The sequence below is a fragment of the Vidua chalybeata genome, chromosome 6, assembly GCF_026979565.1.
Source record: "Vidua chalybeata isolate OUT-0048 chromosome 6, bVidCha1 merged haplotype, whole genome shotgun sequence".
NCBI classification, from domain to species: domain Eukaryota; kingdom Metazoa; phylum Chordata; class Aves; order Passeriformes; family Viduidae; genus Vidua; species Vidua chalybeata.
The window spans coordinates 51,439,398-51,465,146 of record NC_071535.1 but is presented as its reverse complement, the minus strand read 5'-3'; the positions used below and the strand labels follow the sequence as shown (position 1 = coordinate 51,465,146).

The following is a 25,749-nucleotide window of genomic DNA, read 5'->3' as shown; positions in this document are numbered from 1 at the left end:
AACTGCTTTCAAGGCCAGGTTATCCAGGAACCTTGTGTAGTCAAGTGACTGTGTAAGTCATGGGCTTTTGTCTGGTCCTTCTCAGACAGCAGCTATACCTGAGCAAAATGCACTCTACTCCTCTTTCTGGCTTCTGCTGCAAAGGACAAGGCAGTTCTGGATCTCCGTTTCACTCAAACTCTCCTCTGCCTCCCAACCACCTCTGGGTGTGTCAAGGAGTTTGGAAAGGAGCAAGGCAAATCCTGCAGGAGATGATAGTTGGGCTTTCAAGGTAGTTTCAAGCCCCTGGAGTCTGACTGAGCATTCTTATGTTGAGTGCTGCTGTGGATAAAATCCAGTAAAGCTGCACTAGATGTGAACCATTTTTGACACTTCTTCTGAGACTTGTTCTTGTGCACCTGAAGCTTATCAAAGTAGCTCCACAAATTCCACAGCCTTTCAGAAGGTTGTGTAGCATCACTCAAAACTTCAGGGCTTGCAAAAGGTTAGGGTATTATTTGCATCTACAATGATGCAAATTCCACTTCCTAAATCAGTATTTATTTATTGGTTAACTTGCACAGTGCTCACCAGTGCTCACAGACTGAGACTGAGAGTCTCCACACACAGGCACTTGGAACTATGACCACCTCAGCCTCACTCATACAACAGGAAAAACACACCACTTAGATATAATTGGGGGCGGGGGGGGGGGGAAGACATGGGATGTTCTCTTAACCTTGGTTATCCTTTGCTACTTTCATGAGACAAAATTCTAGTCTGCTTTATTTTTTAAGTCAGCAAACCGATTATATATTGTAAAAGATCAGTGTTTTCATGGGTGAATAATAATTACTAAGTAATGGCTTAAAACATTTCCTGAAGGAACATAAAGCTGTTTTTAAAAGTCAAGAGTACATTAAAAGGATTACCATGTAGATTTGATTTTTAGATAACACTAAAATGGATCCCAAATGGACTTATGAAAAGGGATGCTATCTCTTTAATGGAAAGTGCATGGTCTGACAGCTCAGCATGCAAATGGTCCTGCAAAGGACTGTCTATTGTGTTTTTTCCTTTCGACAAGACAAGGAAATAGCTTGCCCTTCTCCTTTCAACTTTTAATAGAAATGGGTTGCTCTGGTTTTGCTAGGAAAGGAAGAAGAGGATAGGTTTGGCGGATAACTGTATCTTTCTAAGTCACTGGGGAAGTGTATTTCATGACTTCTGGAAGGTCAGTCAACAGCAATTGTATCTCTTACACAGTTTGCATTAAGCAGATAGATTCCCTCTGTATTCCCCATAGGCAAATCTCTCCTTGCCTCTTATATTAAAATAAATTTTAGTCCTAGTATATTTATTACACTAATCTTGTGCAGGGCATGAACATCAGTGCTTGCCTTGGCAGTAAGTTTGGACAGGGCAGGAGGGGCTGTTATATTCACACTACAGTAACTTGCAATCGTATACTGAAATAGTATTTTCTATTTCAGAGTTGCCAATGCAACTTTCTGGTGATTTATGGTATAAAATGTGCTTTTGGCCTGAGTAGGATTTCTTCTAGAAACATTTAAAGGAGTATATTCATATTTCATTAAATACAGAGTGCACCAGGATTCCAAATTCTTTTGTGGTATTGTGCAAATTATTGTAGGCTCCAAAAGTCTTGAGAAATTTCTATAAGCCTGTGAAAGCTTTAGATTGGATAGTCATCATTGCCTGCATTAAGGGCTGTGACAGATTGCTTCATCAGTGTACACAGAGCAGAGCATCAAATGGCCATTTGGCAGTGGGCACTGAAATTCTATTAAGGTTGCCGAAAGCTTAGGTTGACATTGTGTATGTCTGCAAAGAGGCAGAAGAAAAGCTGATGGTGATTGTGCAGTGATATAGTTCTATTCTCCTTAAAATATTCACATGTATAGCATGCCAGATCTGTCAGGGTGATGTTAATGTTTCACTGCTAAACCTGTGCACTGCTGCACCGCACGTCTCAAAACCTCAGAATGTTAAACAGGCCATTGTACCTGGGAGGTGAGCATTGGGTAGCATCACACATCAGCATGAAATAACTGAGGAGTTTTTACTTCTTGAACACTCTTTGGGATACTTAACTTGATAGAAGGTTTTTCCATTTGATTTTCTTGCCTGTTGAAAAAGGGAAGGGAAACAAACCCTGCCTTGTATTTAATTTTGGTACACAGGTTATTCTTACAAGAGCTGAAAAGTCAGGTATGAGTTCTTACCTTTGTGACCATTTGACTCGGAGACTCTTTTGCCACTACTTGGCTCTGACACACAAACCCACTAAATAGACAGCTTTTGAGGTTAGTGTCTTTTCAATGGTCATCTGCAGATTAATGGAATATTGAGGAATATGGGATGAATTTCAGGCCAGTCATCCCTAATAGTGGTTTTTTTTCTCATACTGCTGGAAAGGTGGTTTGAGGGTAGTCACTCCATTGCCAGACTTTTTTCTACTACAGACACTGAAGGAGGGAGGTGGCCACCTGAAATCTGGACCTTTGCCAGACTGCAGTATGCTAAATTGTGACTAATGGAGAAAACTTCTCAGAATGTTCTCAGATTAGGTTGAAAGTAGAAGAAATCTGCATGTCTTTGTACTGCTTCCAGGGCTTCAAACAGTAAAAATGGATTTTACTGAAATACTGGATGTGCTAAGAATAAACTTTGGACATGTGCCAATTACGAAAAATTAAAGCTCAAACAAACACATTTTATGAGCACAGGGAAAACATTGCTTCCTGAAATGATTTATAGAAACTGTCTTGCAGCAACAATTATTATGCTTTGTGTTTAGTCCTGCTGCCATGTGTTTCTTTATAGCTACAGGTTGGCCTCTGGTAAGAGAAACTCTGTAACTGAGAGGCTAAAAGCAGGTACTGGCAGACTCAAAACTTCTGGGGAAAATGAAAGTCTGGATTCTAACCCTAAACCTCATGTCCTGAATCAGGACCTATGTTGGTACAGATTCAAATGATGCCAAATAATTATTTTGGATATGTTGGTCTATCTGAGCAAATGGCTTGAAAACAGGATCCCTACATATGAGATTGAAGGGGAGTTTAAGCCACTCTTGAAGCTTTGGGTCGCTTTTAGGTAGCTGAAACTGCCAGAAGACACTAGACTCTAAAAGATATTTCTCTACAGCTTGTCCTGAAGTATATGGACAAAAAAAGTTGCTGTGTTATTGGGCAGAGGACTTAGAACAGTCAAAATAGAAGTGGTGATCAAAATATTGTTTCTCCCACTAACTGCCCTCTCCAACTGCTTTTTTGCCATGCTTGGGAAATCTGTTCAGTAATGATTCAGAAGAAAGAATACCCCAAATGAATTGCTAAAGCCACTGTAAAAATCACCAGCTGCATATTGCAGCTTGAAACGGGCAATGAAAAAAGATTGTGGTTTCTCATTGAATAATTTTGATGAATGGTCTAAGGCTTACTCATAAGCATTTAGTTGCAAGTACTTGGTGTTCCAAATGTAACGTTTTAATTGGATATACAGAATGACATGATGAGTTTCACCTTGCTGGCTGTAATTCTTCTGATGAAATTCTTGGTGAAGATGCCCAAGACAGCCCACTCTCCATTCGCTGCAAGGTCTGACTTGTTTCACAGGGTGCAATATTCATAGAAGGTGAGTAATACAATACTGGGAACACAAAGTGAGTTTCTTTTTAAGGGAATGAAATTCACTGCATCTTTTTGGCAATGACTGTCTGCATTTACTTAAATGGGTGATGCAGGCCTCTAATGCTTTTAAGTGGTATCAGATCCTCTGATAAAAGACATAAGACTGCAGCCTATTTATTGTGATGAGACAGGAGTTAATAAGATTACTCCTACTCTTCAGTTACTTTTTCATCTTTTGCAGCCAATGCTGGGGGTTTTGTTAGCAGGCAAAAGGAGGTCAGTTCATTTAAAGGGTGTTGATGCTAGAAATAAACATTTTTTCTCTCAAGTGGAACTCTGAAACTCAGACTCAGTTGCCTGACTGCCAAACCCCTCGTCTTTAAACCAGAATTGCTTTTAGCACTGGAATACTGCATCCTTATAATAACCACTTATATAATTAAAAAAAAGTCTTAAAAATATTACAAATAATAAAAAAATAACAAGGGTAAAATAAATTTTTATTCAATAACTGTGGTGTTTGGCAGAAGAAGGTTCAGAAATGTGGTAGCAGTGTCTGAAGGCACTGCTCAAGGAAGAATTTGTGCTGGAGAATAAAAACATAATTCCAGTGCTGTGTTGTGCAAGGTGCTGTACCAACAGGGAGTGATTGTCACAAACCTTTTGGAGAGTAGAAGTATTTTGTGTGTGTGTGTGCATAGTTATTTGCTTTGTTGTTGAACCAGCTTTTACTGTTAAAGTAGCTGTTCTGAGGAAAAGTTTTGGGGTTTTAAAAAAAGAAAAACAAAATAACAGCAACAATAACCACAAAACCCCAAACAAACAAAAGCCCCAACAACAACAACAAAAAAGCCAACACCAAAAAACTTGTCGAGGGAAAGAGTTAAAGCCATCTGCCTGAAAGCATTGTGTAAAACATACACACAATGTTGGGGAAATAAGCCAATTATGTGTGCTTCACAGGAGGTGGGGGACTGACCTTTGTGTATAATTAGTTCTTTTATTTAAAGCAAAGATTTTGAATAGAATAACTAATTAGCTGTCATAAATGGCAAATTGAAGATTTTGGCCGGATTCCTTGGGGAGAGTGGGAGGACGTCCCTCCTCCCAGCCCGTACTGTACGCTCAGGCTCTCCTCATTAGGGTTGTTTTTAGTTCTCCGCAGAGGTAATGAGGAGTGCAGCCACACACTTCTCCGAGCCCCCTCTAATAAGGCATGAAAATGCAGGTGGAACAGAGCTGCCTCCAGCTCCTGCTGCCTTCTCCCCACACATGTGGGTGTAGGCGAGGGCTGAGGGGATGAACTGGAGGGGGTCTGTAAAGTCCTGGTGATATCACCTGTGTTTTATGCTTTGGACTTGACTGTATAAAATACAGGCAAGCTGCAAAGCCTTGAGGCATATATCATTAGCTAGCAGTTCCCCATTACTCTTTCAGACCAATTAACCTTTAGAGTTGCATTAGAGAAATTAGGTGGTGAACTTCCCTGCTTTCAGAGGGGACCTCTAGCTCTGCTGCAGACCAGAGCACTGCAGAGCCGTGCGCCGTAGGACCAGTGCAGATAACTGTTATTTAAAAGGTCTGCCATTTATGAAAAGTTCCCAGGCTCTCTTGGAAAGGAGGCTTTATGAACAGTGGCCTTAGAGGAACTGCAGCTGATTGCCATGTGAATAGAAATATCAGTAAAATGGCTTAGAAAAATTTAGAGGTGTACTTAGTGGACACTTGTGTTATAAAGCCATCTGAACAATTTTACAAAAAGACTCTGACTGAGCAGATACAGGCTGATTAAAGCTTGTTTGTCCGGCTGTGAATAGTGGTAAAGTTTGGATTACTCACTACAATAACAGCCTCTTTAGACACAGACATAAATTTCAGTAAGTCCAGAGGTGGTGTCTATAATTTTTTAATGTGTATTGGAGCTCTGAGCACGCAGAGCGGGTTTAGTTTTGTATTTACCAGCAGCAAGTCTATTAAGCTGTAAAGGGCAAAGAAGGGAGTGTAGGTAGCCAGAAATAGAAAGGATTCATCTACTGTTTCTAAGAAAAGAGAGCACTGGATGTCTAGCAACAGGAGAGAAGGGAGCAACTTGATGGTACTTTCAGAATCTGGCAATAATCAGTGTTCCCTTGTGATCGCGTATTTAAATATGTGAGCATCCAGCTGGTAATTTTTCTCGTTCTGCAACATCCTTCTCATTTTCTTATCCTCATCCACAGAGCACGTGTGGAATTTGTCAAAGGTGACCCCTTTGTTTCTTGACAGCCCCAGTGAGACACCACATGCCCCTTATCAAATTGAACTGGATATCTTGGCATTTTTAGGCAAGTACTGGGGGAAAATGGACATAGAGAAATGAAGCAGCATCCCAGTCTTGCAGTGGGGAAATTACCAAAAAGAAAGAGCAGTTCCCCAGGTGGTTTCTGCCTGCAGAGCCCAGGCTGCTTCAGGTCTGCTGGAAGGGGGAGGCAGGAGGAGGAAAGCAGGGTTTGGTGTCGATTGCATCCTCTCTGTGCAAGCCTCTAACCGTGAAAAGGGTTAAGCTTCTGAGATGCTTCTCTCTTGTTGCTTTAAAATGACATGGCAAGTGTTCCAGGAACCCTTGCTGATCAAGTTTGGCAGTTTTTGAAATTTTGTTTCACACCTTGCCTGCTGTGTCAACTCACCAGCTAATTGCAGCTGCAACTTTCTGTAGTGGCTTGTGTGCTCTGTGCAGACCGGTTGGTTGGGATGTCGGAGGGAAACCTCACAGCCCAAAATGTAATTTCAAAACACTGAACCTGACCAGCAGAGGCTGACCTTGCTCGTTATTATCTGAGTGGGAATAGCAGCTTTGAACATCATATGATCTCTGAAATGGTACCTTTTTTCATTAGAAAGCCCCCTGCTGAACACTGACCAAATACATAGCTTTCTTCCTTGCTTAAGGTACTGCTTAAAAATATATCTATATCTTTTCCTTTGCTTGTTATTAGAAGCAAATCAAAGTGTTACATTCCCCTTACTTGCAGAAGCCTCTCATAAGACAGTGGTGCTCTTGCAATAGCGAGGAGCTCAGATGGCTGTGGAGAGCAAGGGCTGCCAGGGCCACAGAGGGAACAAGAACTGCCCCTGCAGTCAGCCCTCAGCTATCCAGGCCTGCTTGCCACAGGAGACCCTCCTCACCTGCCCTAAATGATCAAACCAGCCTCTCCTAATGGTCCAGCCAGGGTTTTATCCCTGCACAATTGCCCTTGTGCTTGATGATGCTGCTGCTGCTGTACTGGCACCCTCTGCACTGGCACTGCTGGGTGAGGGCAGCTGGACCTCTGAAAGGGCACTGCTTTCAAAAGTGAGGCCTTGGGAAGTCCCATCTTGCTGAGGATCTTTTATTGCTGAACAACAGAGCTGGTCTCATTCTCAAACCCCATCCATGCAGCAGCTCTTTTGAGTTTAAGGTGTCCTGGTTATGTGGAATCTGTGTCTTTCCAGATGCAGGATCCTCATGTTACCTACACAAACCTTGCAAAAGAATTGTATGATGACCCTCTTCCTTGTGAGAAATCCTCCTCTGCCTCTAAGGGTGCACATTTAGAGAACCTGTTTGGGGGGGTGAATAATGACTTGCTGGTGTCTGGGGCTCCTATCTAAAAACACAATTCTCACATCTAGGTCCTAGTTTTCATAGGTGCAAACTATTTTCTTTCATCACTGGTACTGTTCTTACACAGCTTGCAAATGCAAATTCACATGCTCACCCTTCTCTGCCTCACAAGAAGGCAGACTCTTCTCACAATGTGCAGTTTTCCTGGAGTGCAGTTGGGAAGAGCATGGAAATTACTTGAAAATGGAAGCTTCTTTTTGCTATTGAAATGTATTTTGGATTAAAAACCCCAAACAAACAAACAGAGGTGTGTCTAGAACCACAGGGCCACTTCCCTCATTCTCACAAGAAACTCTCACCAGGCACATGAGACTTCTGCAGTCTGACCTCTGGCACCTGCAGCATAATCCACTTCTGATGCTTCCCTGTCTTGTCACTCTTTCCAAATGTGTGTGTGTGTTTCTCTGTGGCTTTGTAGAATTTCTCTCAGGAGCATTACAGGTTGCATATGTGGCAGTCTAATACACTTACAGGTTTTCACTTAATTATTGCAGATTGGTCACTGGCATCAAAAGTTTGCTTGTAGAGACTTGGGTTTTGAGTGTGCTGTAGCAGAGGGCAGGAGGGTTCTTTAAGGGTTTTTGAATGTTACTTGGTCTGTCTCTGTGCTGCTGAGACCACTTTGATTACAGATGGATCAATACCTCGCTGTTTGTGTGGGGGTGTCCTAAGTGCTATTGTCATCTGCTCGGGCTCTGACAAAGCAATTATTGCTGTGGGAGTGGTGGGTTTACACGTGCTGACCATGAGCCACTCTCAGGTCACCCTGGCTTTTAAGGAAAGCAGCAAATGTCACTTACTGCAGTGGCACTGGCTCGGTCCTCTCTGGTTAAGGGACTGTTAATAATTCTATTATCAAGCTGCTGCTTTCTGGGACATCCGGCGCTTCTTGCAGAAAGGGTGGATTAACTTTGTGTAAGAGTATATAACCAGTGACACTGCTGGCTGTTCCATAGTGTCCCTTCTCATCATCTCTGCATTGGTTAAGCCCACACTGTGCTTGTTACAGGCCCAGCATTGTCATTTCTAGTGACTGACACCAGTAAAAATAAAAATCATAACAAATTGAATCAAGGTTCTAGAGCAAATGGAATTCTGGCATCTCAGTGAGTTAATTTCTTCTTTCATCATTTCCTGTCCTGTCCCTCACCCACAGTACAGTCCTTGTTTATTTTTCCACCTTGCCTATTGATTCCATGAAGTCCTTTCCTGCCTGGCTCTTCAACTGAGAAGGGTGACGAGCATCACAGTGCTCGCCATGTCAGGCACTGGCTGCTTGGAGAAAAGGAAAAAGCTGGACACAGCAAGTCCCCCCAGCCTCCTGAGTTGAGTGTGCTGTCACCACTTCATATCCTGCTATCTCATGCCTGCTTTGTAGTCCCAGCAGGGGTTTCCAGGAAGGATGAAACTCCTGTCTTTGTGCTACCTTCTCCAGTGGTACAAGAGGAGGAGGAAAGCTCTGCTTTGCTTAAGGAATGTGGCTTCTATTAGTGGCACAGGGGTGCTGGTGGGCTTATTCTCAGCAGTTCTGAAGGGCTTTTGAATCAAATTTATTTTGGAGCAGCCCCTGGCCTGCTCTGGCTTTCAGTCAGGCCTCTGTCACCCACAGGATTCACAAGAGAGGAAAAACAGTGGCATACCACATCTTTTTATACCCACTCCTCTCCCTTCCCCATCAAACTTGAATCAGATGCTGAACCAGAGTGGTACATACCATGATGGCCCCTCTGCTCTTTTTAATTGCCTGTGGCTGGTAATTAACAACACAAGGGGCTGGGTAATGAGGGGAAAAAAATAAATGTTGAAATTACAGCCTGTTTATTCTGCTATGAGATGTTGGTTAGAAAGAGTCTGGTGTGTTGTGTCAGTCCTGCCCTTAGGGAAAAAGAGCTGCAAGTGTCTAGCCTGCAACAGCAAATGAAGCTAGGATTCCTTTGACTGTCAGCTCCATGCAATGTGAGCTTTCTTTGACTGTGAGCTCCCTGTAATGGCAGCAGCAGCAGTGTTTGCCCCCAGACCTGCCCCGGGTGCCGGCAGCCTGGCCAAGCTGTTGGGATGTGCTCTGAAGGAGTGCTGTGTTTGCCTTGCAGGCGTGCCGATGCTCTCCGTACAGCCCAAAGGGAAGCAGAAGGGCTGCGCCGGCTGCAACCGAAAGATCAAGGACCGCTACCTGCTGAAGGCTCTGGATAAGTATTGGCATGAAGACTGTCTGAAGTGTGCCTGCTGTGACTGTCGTCTTGGAGAGGTTGGATCAACTCTTTACACAAAAGCAAATCTCATTCTCTGCCGCAGAGATTACCTGAGGTAAATAGAGGGATGTACTGCGGGCTCTTCCCAAAGCCTCTCGGCGTGCTGCCGGCTGTCTGGCTTCCTAAAAATGTGACAAAGTGTGCTTGTGCATGGCCAGCCCTGCCCAGAAGAGACTGGAGTTTCTTCTACTGTCTAAGCAGGGCTTTTTATTTGCACTTAGCATATTTTGTAGTCCGGGAGGTGAAATCCTGCTTTTAGGTGAAGATACAAGGCCATGACAAGGCCTTGTATCCTCACCATCTATCGAGGCCTTTGGTGAAGATAAAAGGGTCGTGACTTTTTATTATTATTATGGACCAACAAGATCAAACTCTGCTTGCTGAATAAGTTAGGAAAAACTCTTTAATTCTCCTTGCATATCTCTGATGCTATACTCCTGCATAATGACTGAGACCTGACCAAACCTTTATCTTTTCCTTTTCAGTCACAGCTTTTAGACAGACTTCTAGTCTTGAGTAAGGTTGCTCTCAAGGGGCTCTTGTCTCTTTCCTAACTAAACAGAGCAAAACTGAAAAATTACAGATCAACTTCAAAAAACGTTTCTGTCTGAGGAAATCAGTGGAGACCATCACTAGCACAGAGTTAGAACCATTCTGTCAGTGTGTGTCTGCAATACATAACAACACATGGGATTCTTTCCTGGTGTGTATGGGGGTTTTGTGCAAAATACTTTATGCAAACATAAATGAATATTAATAAGACAACAGGCCTAATGCAAACATTATTATGAGGGTCACACTGCAAAACACTGGAGTTTTGCTTTGTTTTTCCTTTGGAAGAATGTACTTGATCTCCAGCTAATGTGTATGTTTTCTTTTATTTTTCCTCAAGCACTGATAGCATTTCCCAGCCAAGCTCAACCAGTAAAACATCTGAAGCAAAACAAACCCCACATACTGTTGTATGATAGGGAGGTAAAATGCCTTCTAACCTTGCAGTGTTCAGGGGCTGCCTAGATTAGTGTCAATGCTCAGATGCTTCATGTGTTTCAATGTAAAGCATATTTCTGAAAATCTTCAGTAAATATTTCCTTTGTAAACTTGAACAAACAAATTTCTCCTTCTAAAGATGAGAGATTAAGCGCTGAGCCAAACAGAAGGGCTGAGTCTGTCAGCTGCCTTGTGGGAACTGTCACCTTGCCCTTCAGCCCAGCAGTGCACAAAAGTATCCTGCCCACAGGAGGGTTTTAGAGCTGAAATCTTCAGGATACGCATGAAATATCCCAGCTGAAATGCTGCCACACAGGCAGTACTTGCAGCTGCACATCTGGTTAGATAGGGTGTGTCCCCAAAATCTAAGTGAGGGAGGAGAAGCATGGAAAAGGGTGAACACTTCTGAGGTGGAAAAGACAAGATAAGCAGCCTTTGGAAAAATGGAAAGGGTGTGAAAGGAAAGAGTTAACTATCTTCACTATAATGAAATTATTTTTGTACCTTCCTTAAAACTGAGTGTTTACTAATGTCACAAGTCACTTGCTCTGGAAGCATCCTTAACCCTGTCTGTATTAAGCTAAAAAAAATGAGCTCCAGAAAGTTTAAATTCAACATAGAGATTTCCACCCCCAAATTAGCATTTTGATTGTTCTTCTTCAGCTCAGCTATACTCTTTCTGTGTTGTGGACATAATTCTGATGTGTCAATGAAGAATATTTCAGTTCTTGATCTTTCCTTTTTGAGGAAGCCTTTCATCACAATATCACAATTGGGTCATGCTAGATCCTATCACAGGGACCTCCAAAATCTCTCAGGAGAGCTACTTCCAGGAATAGTTTTCTTTCCACGAAGAACAGCTGCATTATTTTCTGAAGTATTTGTTTGTACTTTATCTTCTTTATACATTATCTTTTCTTTATCTTGTTTGCACCCAGCTTGCGAAGTGATCTAGGTCTCTCCATCTGTCATCCTCTGCTTCATTATTTATCACTTGACTTTGTCATTTCTGGTCTTGAAAAAGTGTTGTATTTGTGATTTTTTGTTTGTTTGTTTGTTTTTTAAATTTGACCCTGAAGATTGATATTCAGCTTTATTCTGTATGTTGCAGAACCCTGCTAGAAATACTGAGCTGGACAGTGTTTCCAATTTACATTTGCTTTTTGAGACCTATGAGCTACCCCATGTTTTGTCCATTTAATAAGCACCGTATTGATTTTGGTTTATTCTAGTTTCATAACAAAAATAATGTGTGGCATCAAATCAGACATGTTAAAGTGCCAAAGGACAGCAGTATTGATGCTGTTAGGTGTAGAAGGACCTTCTTTTTATCACTGGAGTTGTAGAGCACTTTATTTTTTTCCTTGGTTTATCCTGAGAATGCTGCGTTGAGATGGAAAAGCTTAACCTGTCATTTTCCCACTGGCCTCTAGATAATGTGAATTTTTTGGGGCACACCAGAAGCCTGGAGATGGAAAAGAAGCCAGGCGTTGCAGACTGCAGAAAGTGGCCCATGTCCCAGCTTTGTGAAGAGAGGGCAATTCATGACATGAACCACGGAAGGCAAGTTGGGACTCGTGTTTGACCATGCCCTGCAGCTTCTGTCACAGCACCAGTTAAACGTGGTCTCTGTGCCTGGAAGGTGCCTTGTAACACTTCTGTCTCCCATTTTAAGCTTAAGTTCCTGGCCTGACAAGGGGGAAGTCTGTTGCTATTTGTGCCACATGGTTAAACTGTGAAGACTTATGTGGCCTTTACATTAAATATTTTCCCTTTATCTGAATTTAGGATATTGGAGCTTTTACTGTTTTTTGTTGGGAAGAACAGTAGAATTGTCATATCCTGGGAAATTTGTCAAAGACTCAGCTAGGAAGGAATAACATTAATTCTGTAACAGTGTTGTCAATTTGCCTTCAGCTGTTTAGGCAGCTTTACAGCTATCATGGCTTGTATTTTTACAAATAAGTAAATTTAATTTATACTGGGTTTTTTTGAGGGGTTCTGCTGAGCTCCTAGGATCTGTTCCCCTGATGCTAAGGAACCGTTTTAGGCTCCCAGGAGAGGAATAAGGAATAAGTCCCATATTTATAGAAGTATAAAGCAATTTTTTTGCTTTAAAACATCTTGTATTGACTTCTACACATAATATTTCTTTCTTTCTCCATTTTAACTATTAGTTCTATTAATAGAAGGAGCTAAAGTTGCCATCACGATCTTCTCTACTGTCTGTTCCCTCCTGGTAATTTGAATTTTTCTTCTTGGAGAATTAACCATTCCTATCATTATATAATTTCTTCACATGAGTAGTTTTAGAGTCTCTACCCACATTTTTTCTTCCTTGTTAAACAGCTCACAGTGTTTGGTCTACTAGTCAAATTTTAGCAGAATTCATCCCTAAAAATAACTTTTCATACTTCACACTGTGGTTACACCATAAAGGGAGCATTTTACCTGGAGAATAGTGAGAGGAATTCAGTCAGAAGGCTCCTGGAATGTTTTGTTGTCAATTTGCAGCTCTGGGACCTCCTGAGGGCAGGTGGTGGTCATGAGCCACAGCCGCTGCAGGGACTGGGGCTAGGGATGAACTTGTGGCAGAGGGTCAGGGCAGGAGCAGTGCCAGCTCCTTCCCTGCTGTGGCAGCGTCCCTTTGGAGCTGGCTTTGTCCCAGGCACTGGGAGCAGGGTGGGCTGCCAGCCGTGTGTGCTGATCCCCAGTGGGTTTTCAGCAGAAATCTTCCCAGCATGTTCAGGAGCTGCGAACAGACCATAGTCCGATCATTTGTTTCAAAAGATAAACTGTCGTCATTGCTTGTGAAGGAACATTTGTTAACCTTCACTTTTCATAAAACACTTTCTTGCTCATTTTTTAATCATGAAAGATGAAATTGGATCTCTAGTTGTTACCCTTGTGGTATCACCTCAATCTCCAGCTGTGTCTCGATGTATCTTTCAATACATTTCATCTCAGCAAATAGATTTACCATTTGTTTCATAATCGCAGTTCCAGCATTCCTACCTCTAATTATTTTTGATAAGCAAATGCTATTGAAGGAACTGCTTCTGGGACAGAGCAGCTTAGCATGCAGGCTCAGATGGCTCCTCGCAGCCCCCACGCAGCGATGTGTGTTTGTTCCGAGGCATAATTAAACATTCACCAAGCTCCGCTTCACAGGGATGGGCTGGGTGTTGCATCAGGATTTCCCGTGAGGAGCTGACAACTTAAATTTCACTGTGAAGTGCTGATGAAGAACGTGATTTTTCCTTTTTACTCAGCATGGTGCCCTCGCACGAGCAAAGGCGAGTCGGGCTTGCTTTGAGAGAAGCAGAACTGTTGCTTCTGTGTGTTTGATACGCTGGTGTTGGGAAAGTTTTTCATCATGTAAACTGATTGGGGCCTTAATTAGACTCCAAAGAAAGCTCAAAACCTGCACTTAAAAATGGTGGTAAATCAGTAAAAGAGAAGGGCTTTCTGGGAAATCCTGATGCTGTTCTCAGTGGGTTTCATGGTAGTTCTTTTCACCCACTTTCTCACATGTTTGGATCAGGGCTCACACTCAGCATGGCATCACTCTGCACATAGTGTTGGTGCCTCCAGGAAGCAGAGCAGCCCTCTGCATCCCACCTGAGGGACCGGGACCTCCTGGCAGGACTGCCATCCCCTGTCACCCCTCAGCACTGTCTGTATCACAGAGGCTTGAACTCCACCTCGGCAGCTCCTACTTCCAGTGACTCAAATGCCAAGTCCTGGGGTTTTTGCTCTTCTCCAAATGTCGCAGGGTGTTAATTCTGTCAGTGAATTGCTTTAGGAGCCCTTTAGGTGAAGCGTTCTGCGTCTGGCAAATGTGCAGGGTTGAATTTTCTTGTGGGATAAGAGCACAAACATGGGTGCACTGTTCTATTGGCACAGGAGGATGTGGACAAATTCCCTCCTTCTTGTGGCCTTCCCCAAGTCAAGGACAACAGCCCTGAGCCAAACCCCTACACCATGGCTGGCTGTGCGAGAACAAGCCTTCAGGAACTGAGATGTGTGTGCCCCAACAGGCAGAATTTAAGTTAACCTCCCCAAGACATGACTAATGCTTGGAATGTGGCTTTAACCTACAGAAGCTGCAGCACCTTTGAAGCAGGAAGGAGAGAATTTGGGATTTTTTTTTTCCCTCTGGAGAAGCACAGTGTGCATGTGTGCACTGAGAGCATGCCCTGCCGGATTTTCAAGGGACATGTTTAGTGTGGGAAGGAGAGGTATAAATGCAGTGTGGCTGAACAAACGGTGTCTGCTCAGAGCCTAAAAATGTCACCAAGCTGAAGTGCTGCTTTTGCCTTGCAATAGGGAGCATCTTGCATGCTGCATAGGGCACCCTCACTTCTACACTTGGTGTCTGTACAGATTAAGGAGGATTAATTAGGCTCAAAATGCAGTGTGTCTTGGCAACATTGCTGTGCTTTGTGATGTTGAAGTACAGATTTTTTTTTTTTTCCCTGCAGTAGCTGGTCCAGGACTTTCTCACAGCCTGTGCCTGTACTTGGTTTGTTTGTTTGCTTTTTGCCCTTTTTTTTTCTTTTTTTTTTTTTTTTTTGACCTCCACAACTTCTCACTGAGGAGGAAAGCTAATGGGGAGTAATTCTGCCTGGCTGTGGTACAGTAGCATGCCTCCAGCACTTTCAGCTTTGCAGTTTTCTGGCTGCTGTGTTTAAACTCTCCTAAGAGGACATTGTTACACTTGTGTTCAGCAGTGCCAGAGCAAGGATGGGTTTAAGGTCAGCAGTTTCATTTACACCGTGGGAAAGGCTGGGGCAGGGGAGGAGGACTTGGACTTCTCCTACCTGCTCATGGTCCCAGCCTCTCTGTAAATGCCCACTGAAAACATGGAGGAAGAGGCCAAAGGAGTGAAAATAAATGAACATTCAGATGTGTCCTTCAAGTGAAAACAGACTCCCTTGAGCAACCTTGAAGTTCAGGCCCAGCAATCTCTGAACCAGTGCAGTCACTTGGCCAGGGGCTGTTTTGTACTGGTTCAACTCCCCCTGCTATGCTGTCCTTGAATGCCAAACCCTTTGGCATGCGAGATGTAAATTCTTTGGGATTGAACTTGAAGGCTTCATGAGAGGACAGCTCGACCAACTTCATTAGTATCAAAATGCATTTCCTTTCCTTCAGCTGACATGACTTCCCAATGCAGCACTGACAATGGTGTCCTCCATAAGAGGGTGCACCATCTAATATGAGTTTACCATGCTGATGAATGTCCTATCACTGAGGATTTCTCTGATATTACACAAAGGCTGATTACAGCAAAGTTGTCCGAAGTTGGTTTTAAGATTATTCTTTTTATCTTTTTAAGTGATGTTCAGGCTTTCCCTGCATTTATTGGTATATTCGATACTCCAGTCAAATCACACTTGTAGCTCAGCATATTTCTAATATCCACAGATGGGAAAGATACTGATTGCAGTATTTAAGAGCCACCCTCACTGAAAAAGCAGTTGTTGGTTTGTTTCAAAAGGTAGGGGCAAAACTGAAATCCACATGAGGGTGGATTTCAGTTACATAAAGCAAGTCTGGTTCTACAGCAGGCCCTGATGAAACTAAGAAACAGCAGCAGGGAAAACCTATATGGGAAAACCTATTTCACCTCCTGGATGGGGAGGATATGAGTGTGGAGTTCCATAGCTCTTCTAAAACTTGTATATCCAGATAATCTGGATATATAAATATGTAGAAAAATATGCAGTTGTACATATCTACAAATGTAGATACTTATCTGTAGGTTTGTTTTAGTCTTCCTTCAGTTAATAATTCTTATCTTTCAGTGTTAACAAAAACTTTTTGGGGGGGGAAACAACAGTCTCCACTCAACTGTTTGAATTTTGAACTTGTTTTGTTCTTGTGTTTAAAAAATCCAGTTGACACTGCCAACCTTTCCTTTCTGTACCATTCATTATTTTTATGTGCTTGTCCTGCTTCATCTTTTTTTGTCTCCTATGAAGTCAACTGCTCCAAAATTTTTGCTCTTTCTGCAAAGGGAAGATTTTCTCCTTCTTTTTTGATTGCAAGCTGCTGTCTAGTCAGACATCAGACTAGAGGGGGCGAGAAGAAATGGGGACTCTCTCCTTGTAGGCAGTTACTAAACCAGATTGTTGTTCCTAGTAGAGACAGAAATAGGCAAACAGGTTCTCAGTTTAGGCCCCCTGAACATCTTGGTTGAACAAAAAACCTGTTAAAAGGTTCTAAACTTAATGTTTTCATATGAGAAGTTTCTTACTGTTTTCCCTACCATAAGAACTCTTTAACATTCTTTTTCCCCCTCAAAAAAAAACCCCGCAGGGTGCTGTGACATTACTGTGGTTTGAATTAATTTGAGGTGTACTCACAGAGTTGTTGAGGTCTGGATCACCAAGCACAAGACTGCTCTTTAGCCTAGACAAAACTACATAAAACCCATCCTCTGACAATTGCCTACTGCTTCCAGGAGCGCTCCCTTCTTTTACCATTAATTCATTTGCATTCAGGGCTGCTCCTGTATGCCAATTAGCTTTAATTTTTACTATACACACTGACATCAATGGCCAGTGAGAACAGGGCATAGGTTTTTAGTGTGCCCGTAAACTACAGAAAATTGTCCCTTGGACAAACTCCTGCTTTTAGACTGGCTGGCAAAAATAGACATGGTTAAGTTCAGGCTAAGAGCCATTAAACATAATTACTACCACAGGGTAAAAGTTTAATTGTGCTAAATTTTAAATCTGTATAGTCTATGCTTATTTACAAGCTGGCTGGGTCTTCCTGTTACATAAAGGGGAATAAATCTGTACTTAAAAATTGTTGCCTTTTAACTTCAAAGGGAAGTGAATAAATAGAGTTTTTTAGAAGAAGCAAAACAACCCCAAACGGAAAACTTTCTGTATTTCCAGCTTCTTTTATGCCAATGGCTCCAAGCTGGTAAGTAGAGGCTAAACAACTTCTGATAGATTTTTCTAATGCACTTCAACTTCGTGTGTGTGAATGTGTGAGAGAGTGTTGCATCTGTTACAAAGGTGTCTGGGGGACAGAATGCAGATGAGTTTGTTCATGTAGGGTTATTTTAAATTTAACCACAGATGGGGCTTGGGGCAGAAGGTTTTTCCTCCTGCTCCTTATCTTCTCTCCCTCCTTCCAATAACGTTAAGCTCCCTTCGGGAAGCTTCGGGAAGTTTCAGCTCAAATAGCTTCTGGATCAGGAGATATCAGAGGTGGCAGGTTTTCTACAAGCAAAAAAAAAAAAAAAAAAAAAAAAAGGCAAAAGACTCTGTTCATTTTGCATTTTCTTCCAACAGATTAAAAAAAAGTTATGTTCACTGAGCTACCAGTTACAGTTTATTTTTAGAAGCATGGTGAATGCATGGGGCTCTAAATCACTCCCCGAAAAGCAGATTAAAATTAGGAGGTGCTAGAATAAGTGTGAAATGTTCATCTGTTGGGAAAAGGAGGGTATGGAGGACTGTGAAACATGATAGAAGAGACAAAGATTAGCACTCTGACTCGCTGGAAGCCACATTATGTAGACATTAGAAAGCAACACGATTTCAGCTGGACAGAACATAAGCTTCAGATCTTATGCAAACAGTCAAATCTGTTTAACAATTGGTTTACCCCCAAAACCCCTGAAAGGAGACAGGTGAATACGATGCCAAATACATTTTTCATGTTTCTTAAGCTAACTGTTTAAATAGTTAAGTGAACATCTGTCCAAATTTCCCCATCATTTCCATTTAGAAAAGTCTCCTATTTGAAGGCTGAAGAAAAGCACCTGCTTAACAATGCAAATGGTGCTGTCTGGGGCCCCTTTATTTTGTTTAATCTAGATTGAGCTCCACACAACTGTGATGCTAATGAATAATGGATATTTTATACTTGTGCATGTAGCAGTGCTGGGCACAGAGCAAATCTAGGATTAACCTCCCAGTTTCCCTGCCTAATGCATTTGACTCATTTTTTTGAGTTTGCTGTGACTTGGGTACTCTAAAAACGGATGTTTGGTTTTATGAGAAATGGGAAAATCCTGGCAAAAGCTGTCAGGCTTTGCTGTGTCCAAGTGGAAGGGGGCAGCTAGGCTGAGGAGGGGAGGGATGTCTGCAGTAATGGCTTGATTTGTGAGTGGGTGCTGAATGAGAGCCAGGGTCTTCCAGGGTGGCGACCTGGACGCTTTTCGCTGCCACATTTTTCCAGTCTGGTCTGCTGGTGTTAGGCAGCCGAGGCCCATGCCCAGCTGCCTCCCCTGCCTGCCTGTGGGGGCAGGAGCAAGAGGAGTCAGCTTGCAGGGAGAAAGGGACTGCCTTTTGCTGGTGCAAATTATACAGCTGGGATTTCACTCTGCCTTTCAGTCTTCAGATGATGGAATCATGGGGGAAGAAATTTTGGTACTCCCTTTGCGGATTTTGCGTCCTGCATGAGCGTTTCTGTTTTGGTTCGTGTGGTTTAGCTCTGAAGGAAAGCGTAGTGCTGTTTCTTCATAGGAAGGCCTGGGATTTTCCAGCCAGGCCTAATGAAAGACCCCCAATACCACTTCTAAAGAAAAATAAGGGTGGGTTTTCTTACAGCTGGAGAGCAAACTGTAAGAGGGAGCACAGCACTGTAGGAGGGTGGGAGAGTTGTGTGGAGGTTTCTGTAACACTGCTGGGTGTTTTAATTCACAATTACTGGGCAGTAATAATTAGTATTGATTTGCCTGGCAAATTGCAGGTTTAGAAATTGGTTATAGATTTTTCTGATGCTTCTTATCTGCATGTTGTGGAATCAGCCAGAACCGACGACTTGAAACAAACCGCGAGCCCAGCTCTGTCCGCAGGCAGCGGCACGTTGCGTGCACGGAGCTAATGGCCAGCAGGGATTGTACATCTTGAGGCTCATCACCCCCAAAATACCATTTCTGTTGTCCTCTAGGCAAAGTGACTAACCACATGTGACCAGAGGCTGGGGTGAATTTTGGTTCTGCCAGCCCGTGGCTCAGTGCTCCCAGCCGGTTGGCACGGCAGTGACACTGCAGTGGCACCGTGCCCCTGGCCCACACGGGGTCTGCAGGGACACGTGGGAATGTGTCGGGTGAGGGGGGCCACGGGAAGGATGCTGCAGTTGTGCTTGAGTCCCCCGGCAGGAGCTGCAACAGCAGCAGACATCTGGGGAGACAGATAGTGAAAGCCAAGATGAAAATGGCAAAGCTTCCAGTGCTGAAGGGCTGTCCTGGAGGGGTGGGGAGCTGGAGTGGAACGGCTGAGCATGCTGTTCAGGCCGCCGTGGAAGGGCTTAGCTGGCTCCCGGGAGGGCCGGGGAGGCAGGAGGAGGGAGGCACAGCCCGGGAGGAGGGCTTGCTCTCTGAGATGCCTGGTGAAATGCTGTGCACTCATTGCAGGAGAAGTTGTGCTTTTTCTTTTTAAGCAGCAGGTAAGTGAGGTTCTTCCTGAGCTCTGTTACAGTGCTGCCTGCCAGGATTGGCAAAGTTTGCAGGACTTCTGTGTCCTGCTGCCAGCCTGTCCCTCCACCAGGCTGCGGCCAAGCAAGCCCTTGCAGAGCAGGATGGGCAGCTCCCAGCACCTACCACACTGCTGCAGAAAGGCAGATAGTTTTTGACTGAAATTTTGTGAGCCCCAAAATAGTGCTCTAAGTGTTTAATGCTCTTCTCCATTAGACAGCAAATTAGCCCTAGGCTCACAAACCAAATGAAGTTTCATCTCGATGATCGGAGCCTGCTCAGCAGGCATTTTTATCCCAAGTTCCTGCATGCTGGTTGGTCAGTGAAATAGAGACTGCAACTTCTATTTATTGGTGCAATACAGTATTTGATACTGCTAATTACACTTAATTAGTCCTTCCACCATTTAATTAAAATGGCTTCTAATGATTGTGCTTCTTTGGCAGGCTCTTTGGTACCACCGGGAATTGTGCCGCCTGCAGTAAACTGATCCCTGCCTTTGAGATGGTGATGAGGGCCAGAGATAATGTTTACCATTTGGACTGCTTTGCCTGTCAGCTCTGCAACCAGCGGTGAGGACACAGTTATTGTGCACACAAACTAATTCATACCTTTGCCTGCGAAACAGGGGAAACGTTTGATGCACGCTGCCCATCTGGGCTCACAGCCTGGTGGCAGGGCTGGGGCTGGGTTGCCAGGCTGACCTGAGGGATGCCTGTAGCCCTTTTACTGCAAATCCCCTTGGAGCTGATGGGAGTTGGAGGGGCAAGGGGGAGGACACAGACACAGACTGTACAGCTGCTGCTGAATAAAACAAACTGCTCCAGTGTCCTTTCAGGAGCTACCCTCTTTGCCGAAGGCAGATGATGGAGAATGGACCTCCTCTGGCAAAAACTGATGTTACCTCGCTTAAATCACGTTTCTGACACGCTCAAAACTGGGGGTGGAAAAAGGAAGTATAAAAAGAAGGGACAGGAAAGAGAAAAATACTCTGGCTAAGCCCTTTCCAACACTAGGAACAAATCCATTTAGTTGTTATGTAATTAACAGGGGATCTTGGTGGTGTAATCTTGAGTGAGGCTTATTTATTTCTGCTGGGTGGAAGATGGACATCAGGTAGTATAATAAAGGGCCATGCACAGTGTTTTCACTTGAACTACCTGTATCCACTTGAGTTTGGGAGGGCTGTGAAAACTCTTCCCAGCACCATGTTTGTTGATCGTCGTAGGCAGAATGGAAGCCCACAGAATCAGATGTGATACTTTGTCACCTTCTGATGCATCCATCTGTCCATCCTTGTCTAAGATAGACCTGGAACTGCTTGCAGTTCTTACTGCTTGCTTAGTCAGGCTGTGGTGACTACCCAGGGTCCAAGGGCTGTGTTGGTGTTGGTGTTCCTGTTCTGGATCTGCGGTTGTGTTTCCCAAAGATGAAACTAGAATGCAATGCCTCATCCCATGGGAAAGTGTGAGAGAGACAACAAAACTTGTAGGAAGATGGAGAACCCAATTCTGTAAAAGTCAGGCTAAAATCCTGACTTAAACATTCCTTGCTCAGTCTAGAAAAGAGTTGCAGTGGGATCTGAGATGAAGCAGCTATACACGTGTGTGAGTGCAAACCCCTGCCAGCCTCTCCTGAACTTGGGAGATCCTGTCCGATTCTGCTCTCGCACCCTCCGCCAGTGGCTCAGCCCTGGGGATGAATTCGGTGTCAGCTGGTTGGTGCCGGCGCACGGCGGAGGCGGATGAGGTGGCTTTCCCCGCTGGCTTACTGGAGGCGGGGGCGGTGTTTGTTCGAGGTACAGAAGTCCCATTAATGCTGTCGCCTGCACGGGCGCGGTGGCAGTGCCGGGGCGGCAGTGACATCTAGTGGCTCCTGGCCTTGGGCTCTCTGCGGGAGCCACGCGGGATCTTCCAGCTGGCCAGTCTTGTTTCGTGACTCTTGAACCCAGAGCTGATGCCACCTCATCCCCCGAGATGCTCATTCCACACTGCTACAATCACCAGTCGGTTCTGGGATTTGTCTCCAGACTCAGGAGTGTGGTGGGTGCTGCCAGTCTCAGCCCTCAGGATCAGCTCTTTTCAGCCTCCTGATGATTCCCGGGCAGGAGAGGGTTGCTCCCAAACTCCACGTTGAACTATAGCATTATAAATGTCCTTTCAGGCAGAGGCTCTGGGCTGCACACTCAGGAGTGCTGATTGGCCTTGGAATCTGCAGGCTGAGTATCTCTCATCAAACCCCTACTGCACCCTTTTTTTCTCCCAGAAAATCCTAGTGCTGCCTAGTTTTCGTTTTCAATAATTTCTTTTAAATTTCACCCTTTATTTCAAAGGCTCCAAAGCACCTCTCTCGTTCCCTTCCCTCTTCAACTGCCAGCATGGTCCCACTCTGTCCTTCAGACAACCTCCAGGGCTGTCACTGCCCAGCAGGAGAGTGAAGGTAATCCCCCCATTACCTTCCACAGCAGTTGTGCTGTGATGCACAAGGGATTTACTCAGTTTGTGAGAGGCGGAGTTGTTCTGGAAGATGGGCTATGTGTAGACTCTTACTTTTGGCTGAGGTCAGAGGGCTGCCAGTTTTTATGACTTACTCTGTGGAGATGTGGGCTTGAAAGGGCAGAATGGAAATGATCCTGTAACAGCACTGGATTCTGAACTGAGAAGAGTGAGATGAAGTAAGCCTGAAGTCACAACTGCAGAGGTGGATGCCAGCTCTGGTTCTGAATTGGAAACCTCACCGGAAACCCCGTCTCGTACTTCAGCTCTGAAAAGATGTGATGGTGAAGACCTTTCCTCAGTTCTCTTCCAGCCTGCTTGTCCTTCTCTAGCTGGGCTCTGTATAGAGTGCTAAATCTATCACAGCAAAATCTCTAATATTTTTACCAAGTGTGCAACGTTTTCATCACTTTCATTCCCTAAAACATCAGTTTTGCATCAAGTCCTGCATTACCACTCATCCTGCCATGCTTTAAACTGTTCTAAAGTTGCCATGGTCATCATAGTGTTGGATAAAAGCTTATCACTGCTGTGACTGGCTGATAGGTCAGTGTTACAAGGGTTGCAGGAAATCCAGCTGCTTCTCTTGCCATTCTCTGAAGTGTGGGTTTGCTGGGAAGAATATCACTCTTAAGGAATGGCAGAGAGTAGGTTCAGTACCTATCTCGCTGCTTCTGGCTGGAATTTGATCACCCAGATGGGTTCTGTAGCATCCCTGCTCTGAGCATGGGGGCTGGCAGTGTGAAACTGGGCCTGAGGTCACCCTGTTAAATCCTTTGTCTCCAGTTGTGATGAGATCCCAGTTTACTGGTGGGTTTGCAGGACTGGCAGGTAGAAACAGTTGCCTTTCCAGTGAATCAAACCCTTCTCCCAAAACTTCATGTCACATTAGGGTACCCCTGTAGAGCATTTCAGTTCCCATGTGCTTGTACACACCCCCACACCTTCCAACTCCCAAATTCTCCAGCTCCTCCTTTGGCTCCTCTACATCCAAAACTAGGTCTGGCAAGAGACAGCTGTTGATGATGCTGGTGGCAAGAGTAATTTTTACATTTCTCTTCCTGGAGATTTATATGGCACTTAAGGTGGGAATAAGTGGTAAAAAGCAACCAGCTGTGTCTGTTATTTATTGTGAGTAAACCTGCTCCTGGGGCAGGTGGTGTTAAGGAGAGTGTGTGGAGTACAGTTTTTACCATAAAAGCTGTTAATTGAAATCAGAAATAATCTTTATCTTTTTAATATGCAGAAAAAGCTGAATTTCAGAACTACTAGAGCATGTGCCACACAGGGAAGAAGATAGAAGGTCTTCAGTGAAATCCTATAAAGTGTGAATCAATGCCCAGTTCTCTCTGTGCCAACTTGGCAAATTAATCAGCTTATTTGCAGCTGTCTAGTTGGAAAAACTTGTGCCTGTGCTGGGCCTATAAAGAAGGTCTAAAATTATCAGTCCTGTTCTTTTAGCAGAAAATACTCAGTTTTATGGAGATGCTCTGCCTGATGCTGCCTGAGTTACAGATGATGAAAGCACTGGTAGACAAGGGGTAGGCAGTGCCAAAACAGCCTGGGAGCAGGGAAAAGTCTGCTAAGTCTCATGGGGATGGAGTCACATCCAATGATCTTCCTTCAAAGCCCTGTAGATATTTGGCCTTGCCAGAGGCTGGTACCTACCCCTTCTTCTCAGTGCAGGGCTGCCTTGAGGCACAGTGCCTGACCCAGGGTGTCTCTCTGCTTTAGGGTCCTGAGGCTGATTTCAGACTCAGCTGTTGGGGCAGCCTGTGCTCTGGTCTGTCATTGCCCTGCCAGTGTTATGGACAAAAAACAGGCCCTGAATTGGGTGCAGAGAACATTATTTGTTATCTTAAGAAGTAAAGATTAGCTTCTGATTCCTGAGCAAGCAGGCAGGGCGGAAAAAGCTATTGGCTGTCAATTCACACCTCTCCGATCTTATATGTGGAACTTTTTTGACCTTAATGGTCAAATAAAATTGTTAAATATCACAAGCTTCTCTGTCAACTTCAAGACAAACAGAACAATTTACATGGTATATAGAGAGCAGTGCCCTTCGCTCAATGAAGATAAAGGTTAGGAGTCCAGCCACCGAGAAATTTCTATTTATTGTTCAGCACTGTACACAAGGGGGTGAGGGAGGACTTAATAGCCAGTCCTTGCCTGGAAATTAGTGTAAATACTGCTTCACCCGAGGGAACTGTGGAAATGTGGATACCAGCAAAAACTTCAAATAGGCTCTGTGTAATATCGCCCGCTTGATTTCCCGGTTGGACAGCTAACATCTCTTGTCTGCAGGGACAAATCCCTTAACTGCTCCCAACCTCCTCCTGCAGCTGGCTCAGGACCCTGCAGAGAGTGGGACCTGCTCCCCAAGCTGCTCCTTGTGGCTTGGAGCCAAGCATGGATGTGCCAGGGAAAGGGATAACAAAAGCCTGGGATGGCAAGGGGAGAAGCACTGGCTGGAAGAGCTGGAAATCAAACTCTGCTCACCAGAGTCACCTTCGGACCCAAACTGCCTCAAATTCCTCCCCAGCTAGTTCTCACAACTGTTCATACTCACACCCACTAATCCTCTTTTTTATCTTCCAGATTCTGCGTGGGAGACAAATTTTTCCTGAAGAATAACATGATCTTGTGTCAGATGGACTATGAGGAAGGGCAGCTGAATGGGAGCTTCGAGTCCCAGGTTCAATAACAGCCCCTGCTTCGCTGGAGCACTGTGGGATGGGCGCTTGGCCGCACGAGCAGCGAGGGCGTCTGTCAGCTTGCCTGCAATATTTTTTTAATTCTTGGTCCAGAGAGGACTATATACATTGTAGTACTTTTCCCCCCCAACACAAAGCAGTTACAATTTTAGATGTACAGTCGTGCCTGCTTAGCCGAGCACTGCATTGCCTGTATGTTTGTGAGTTTTTGGGGTCTGGGGGAGGGCTCTGTACAGTCTGTTTTCTGTATATAAACTGGAACATTTATTTTATGAAAAATGTAATGCAATTTTATTACTGGTGTGAATTAAAAATTATGAATGTTTCCTGGTCGTCTTTGCTGTGGTTTCTTCCCCGTGTGGCAAAAGCCTGTATTTCCTGTGCTTTAGCTGAGCAGACTGTTGGAAACATGTACATAGATCCCTGGAAACTGCATGGATCACAGCAGAGGCAGGTTCTCTCGTAATAACTGGGGGAAATGCTGCTGCAGGGTTGTGGAGGCTTCCATCCAAACACCTGCTTCCCTGTATAATGGGGGGGAATGAGCTGGGGGCAGGTGGTGGCTAGGAACCGTCAGC

At 44.2% G+C, this 25,749-nt stretch overlaps 1 protein-coding gene across 6 annotated transcripts in view; it reads left to right on the top strand.

The window, feature by feature from the left end:
* LMO1 (LIM domain only 1) overlaps nt 1–25,497 on the top strand; it is a 239,377-nt gene extending 213,880 nt beyond the window's left edge. For all 6 annotated transcript variants that reach the window (XM_053946251.1, XM_053946250.1, XM_053946248.1 and 3 more), the window contains 3 exons: nt 9,369–9,582; nt 20,409–20,534; nt 25,056–25,497. In XM_053946251.1, the coding sequence (XP_053802226.1) occupies nt 9,377–9,582; nt 20,409–20,534; nt 25,056–25,161 (438 nt within the window). In that variant the 5' untranslated portion in view covers nt 9,369–9,376 and the 3' untranslated portion in view covers nt 25,162–25,497. The remainder of the gene's footprint in view (nt 1–9,368; nt 9,583–20,408; nt 20,535–25,055) is intronic.
* The last annotated feature ends 252 nt before the right edge of the window (nt 25,498–25,749 follow it).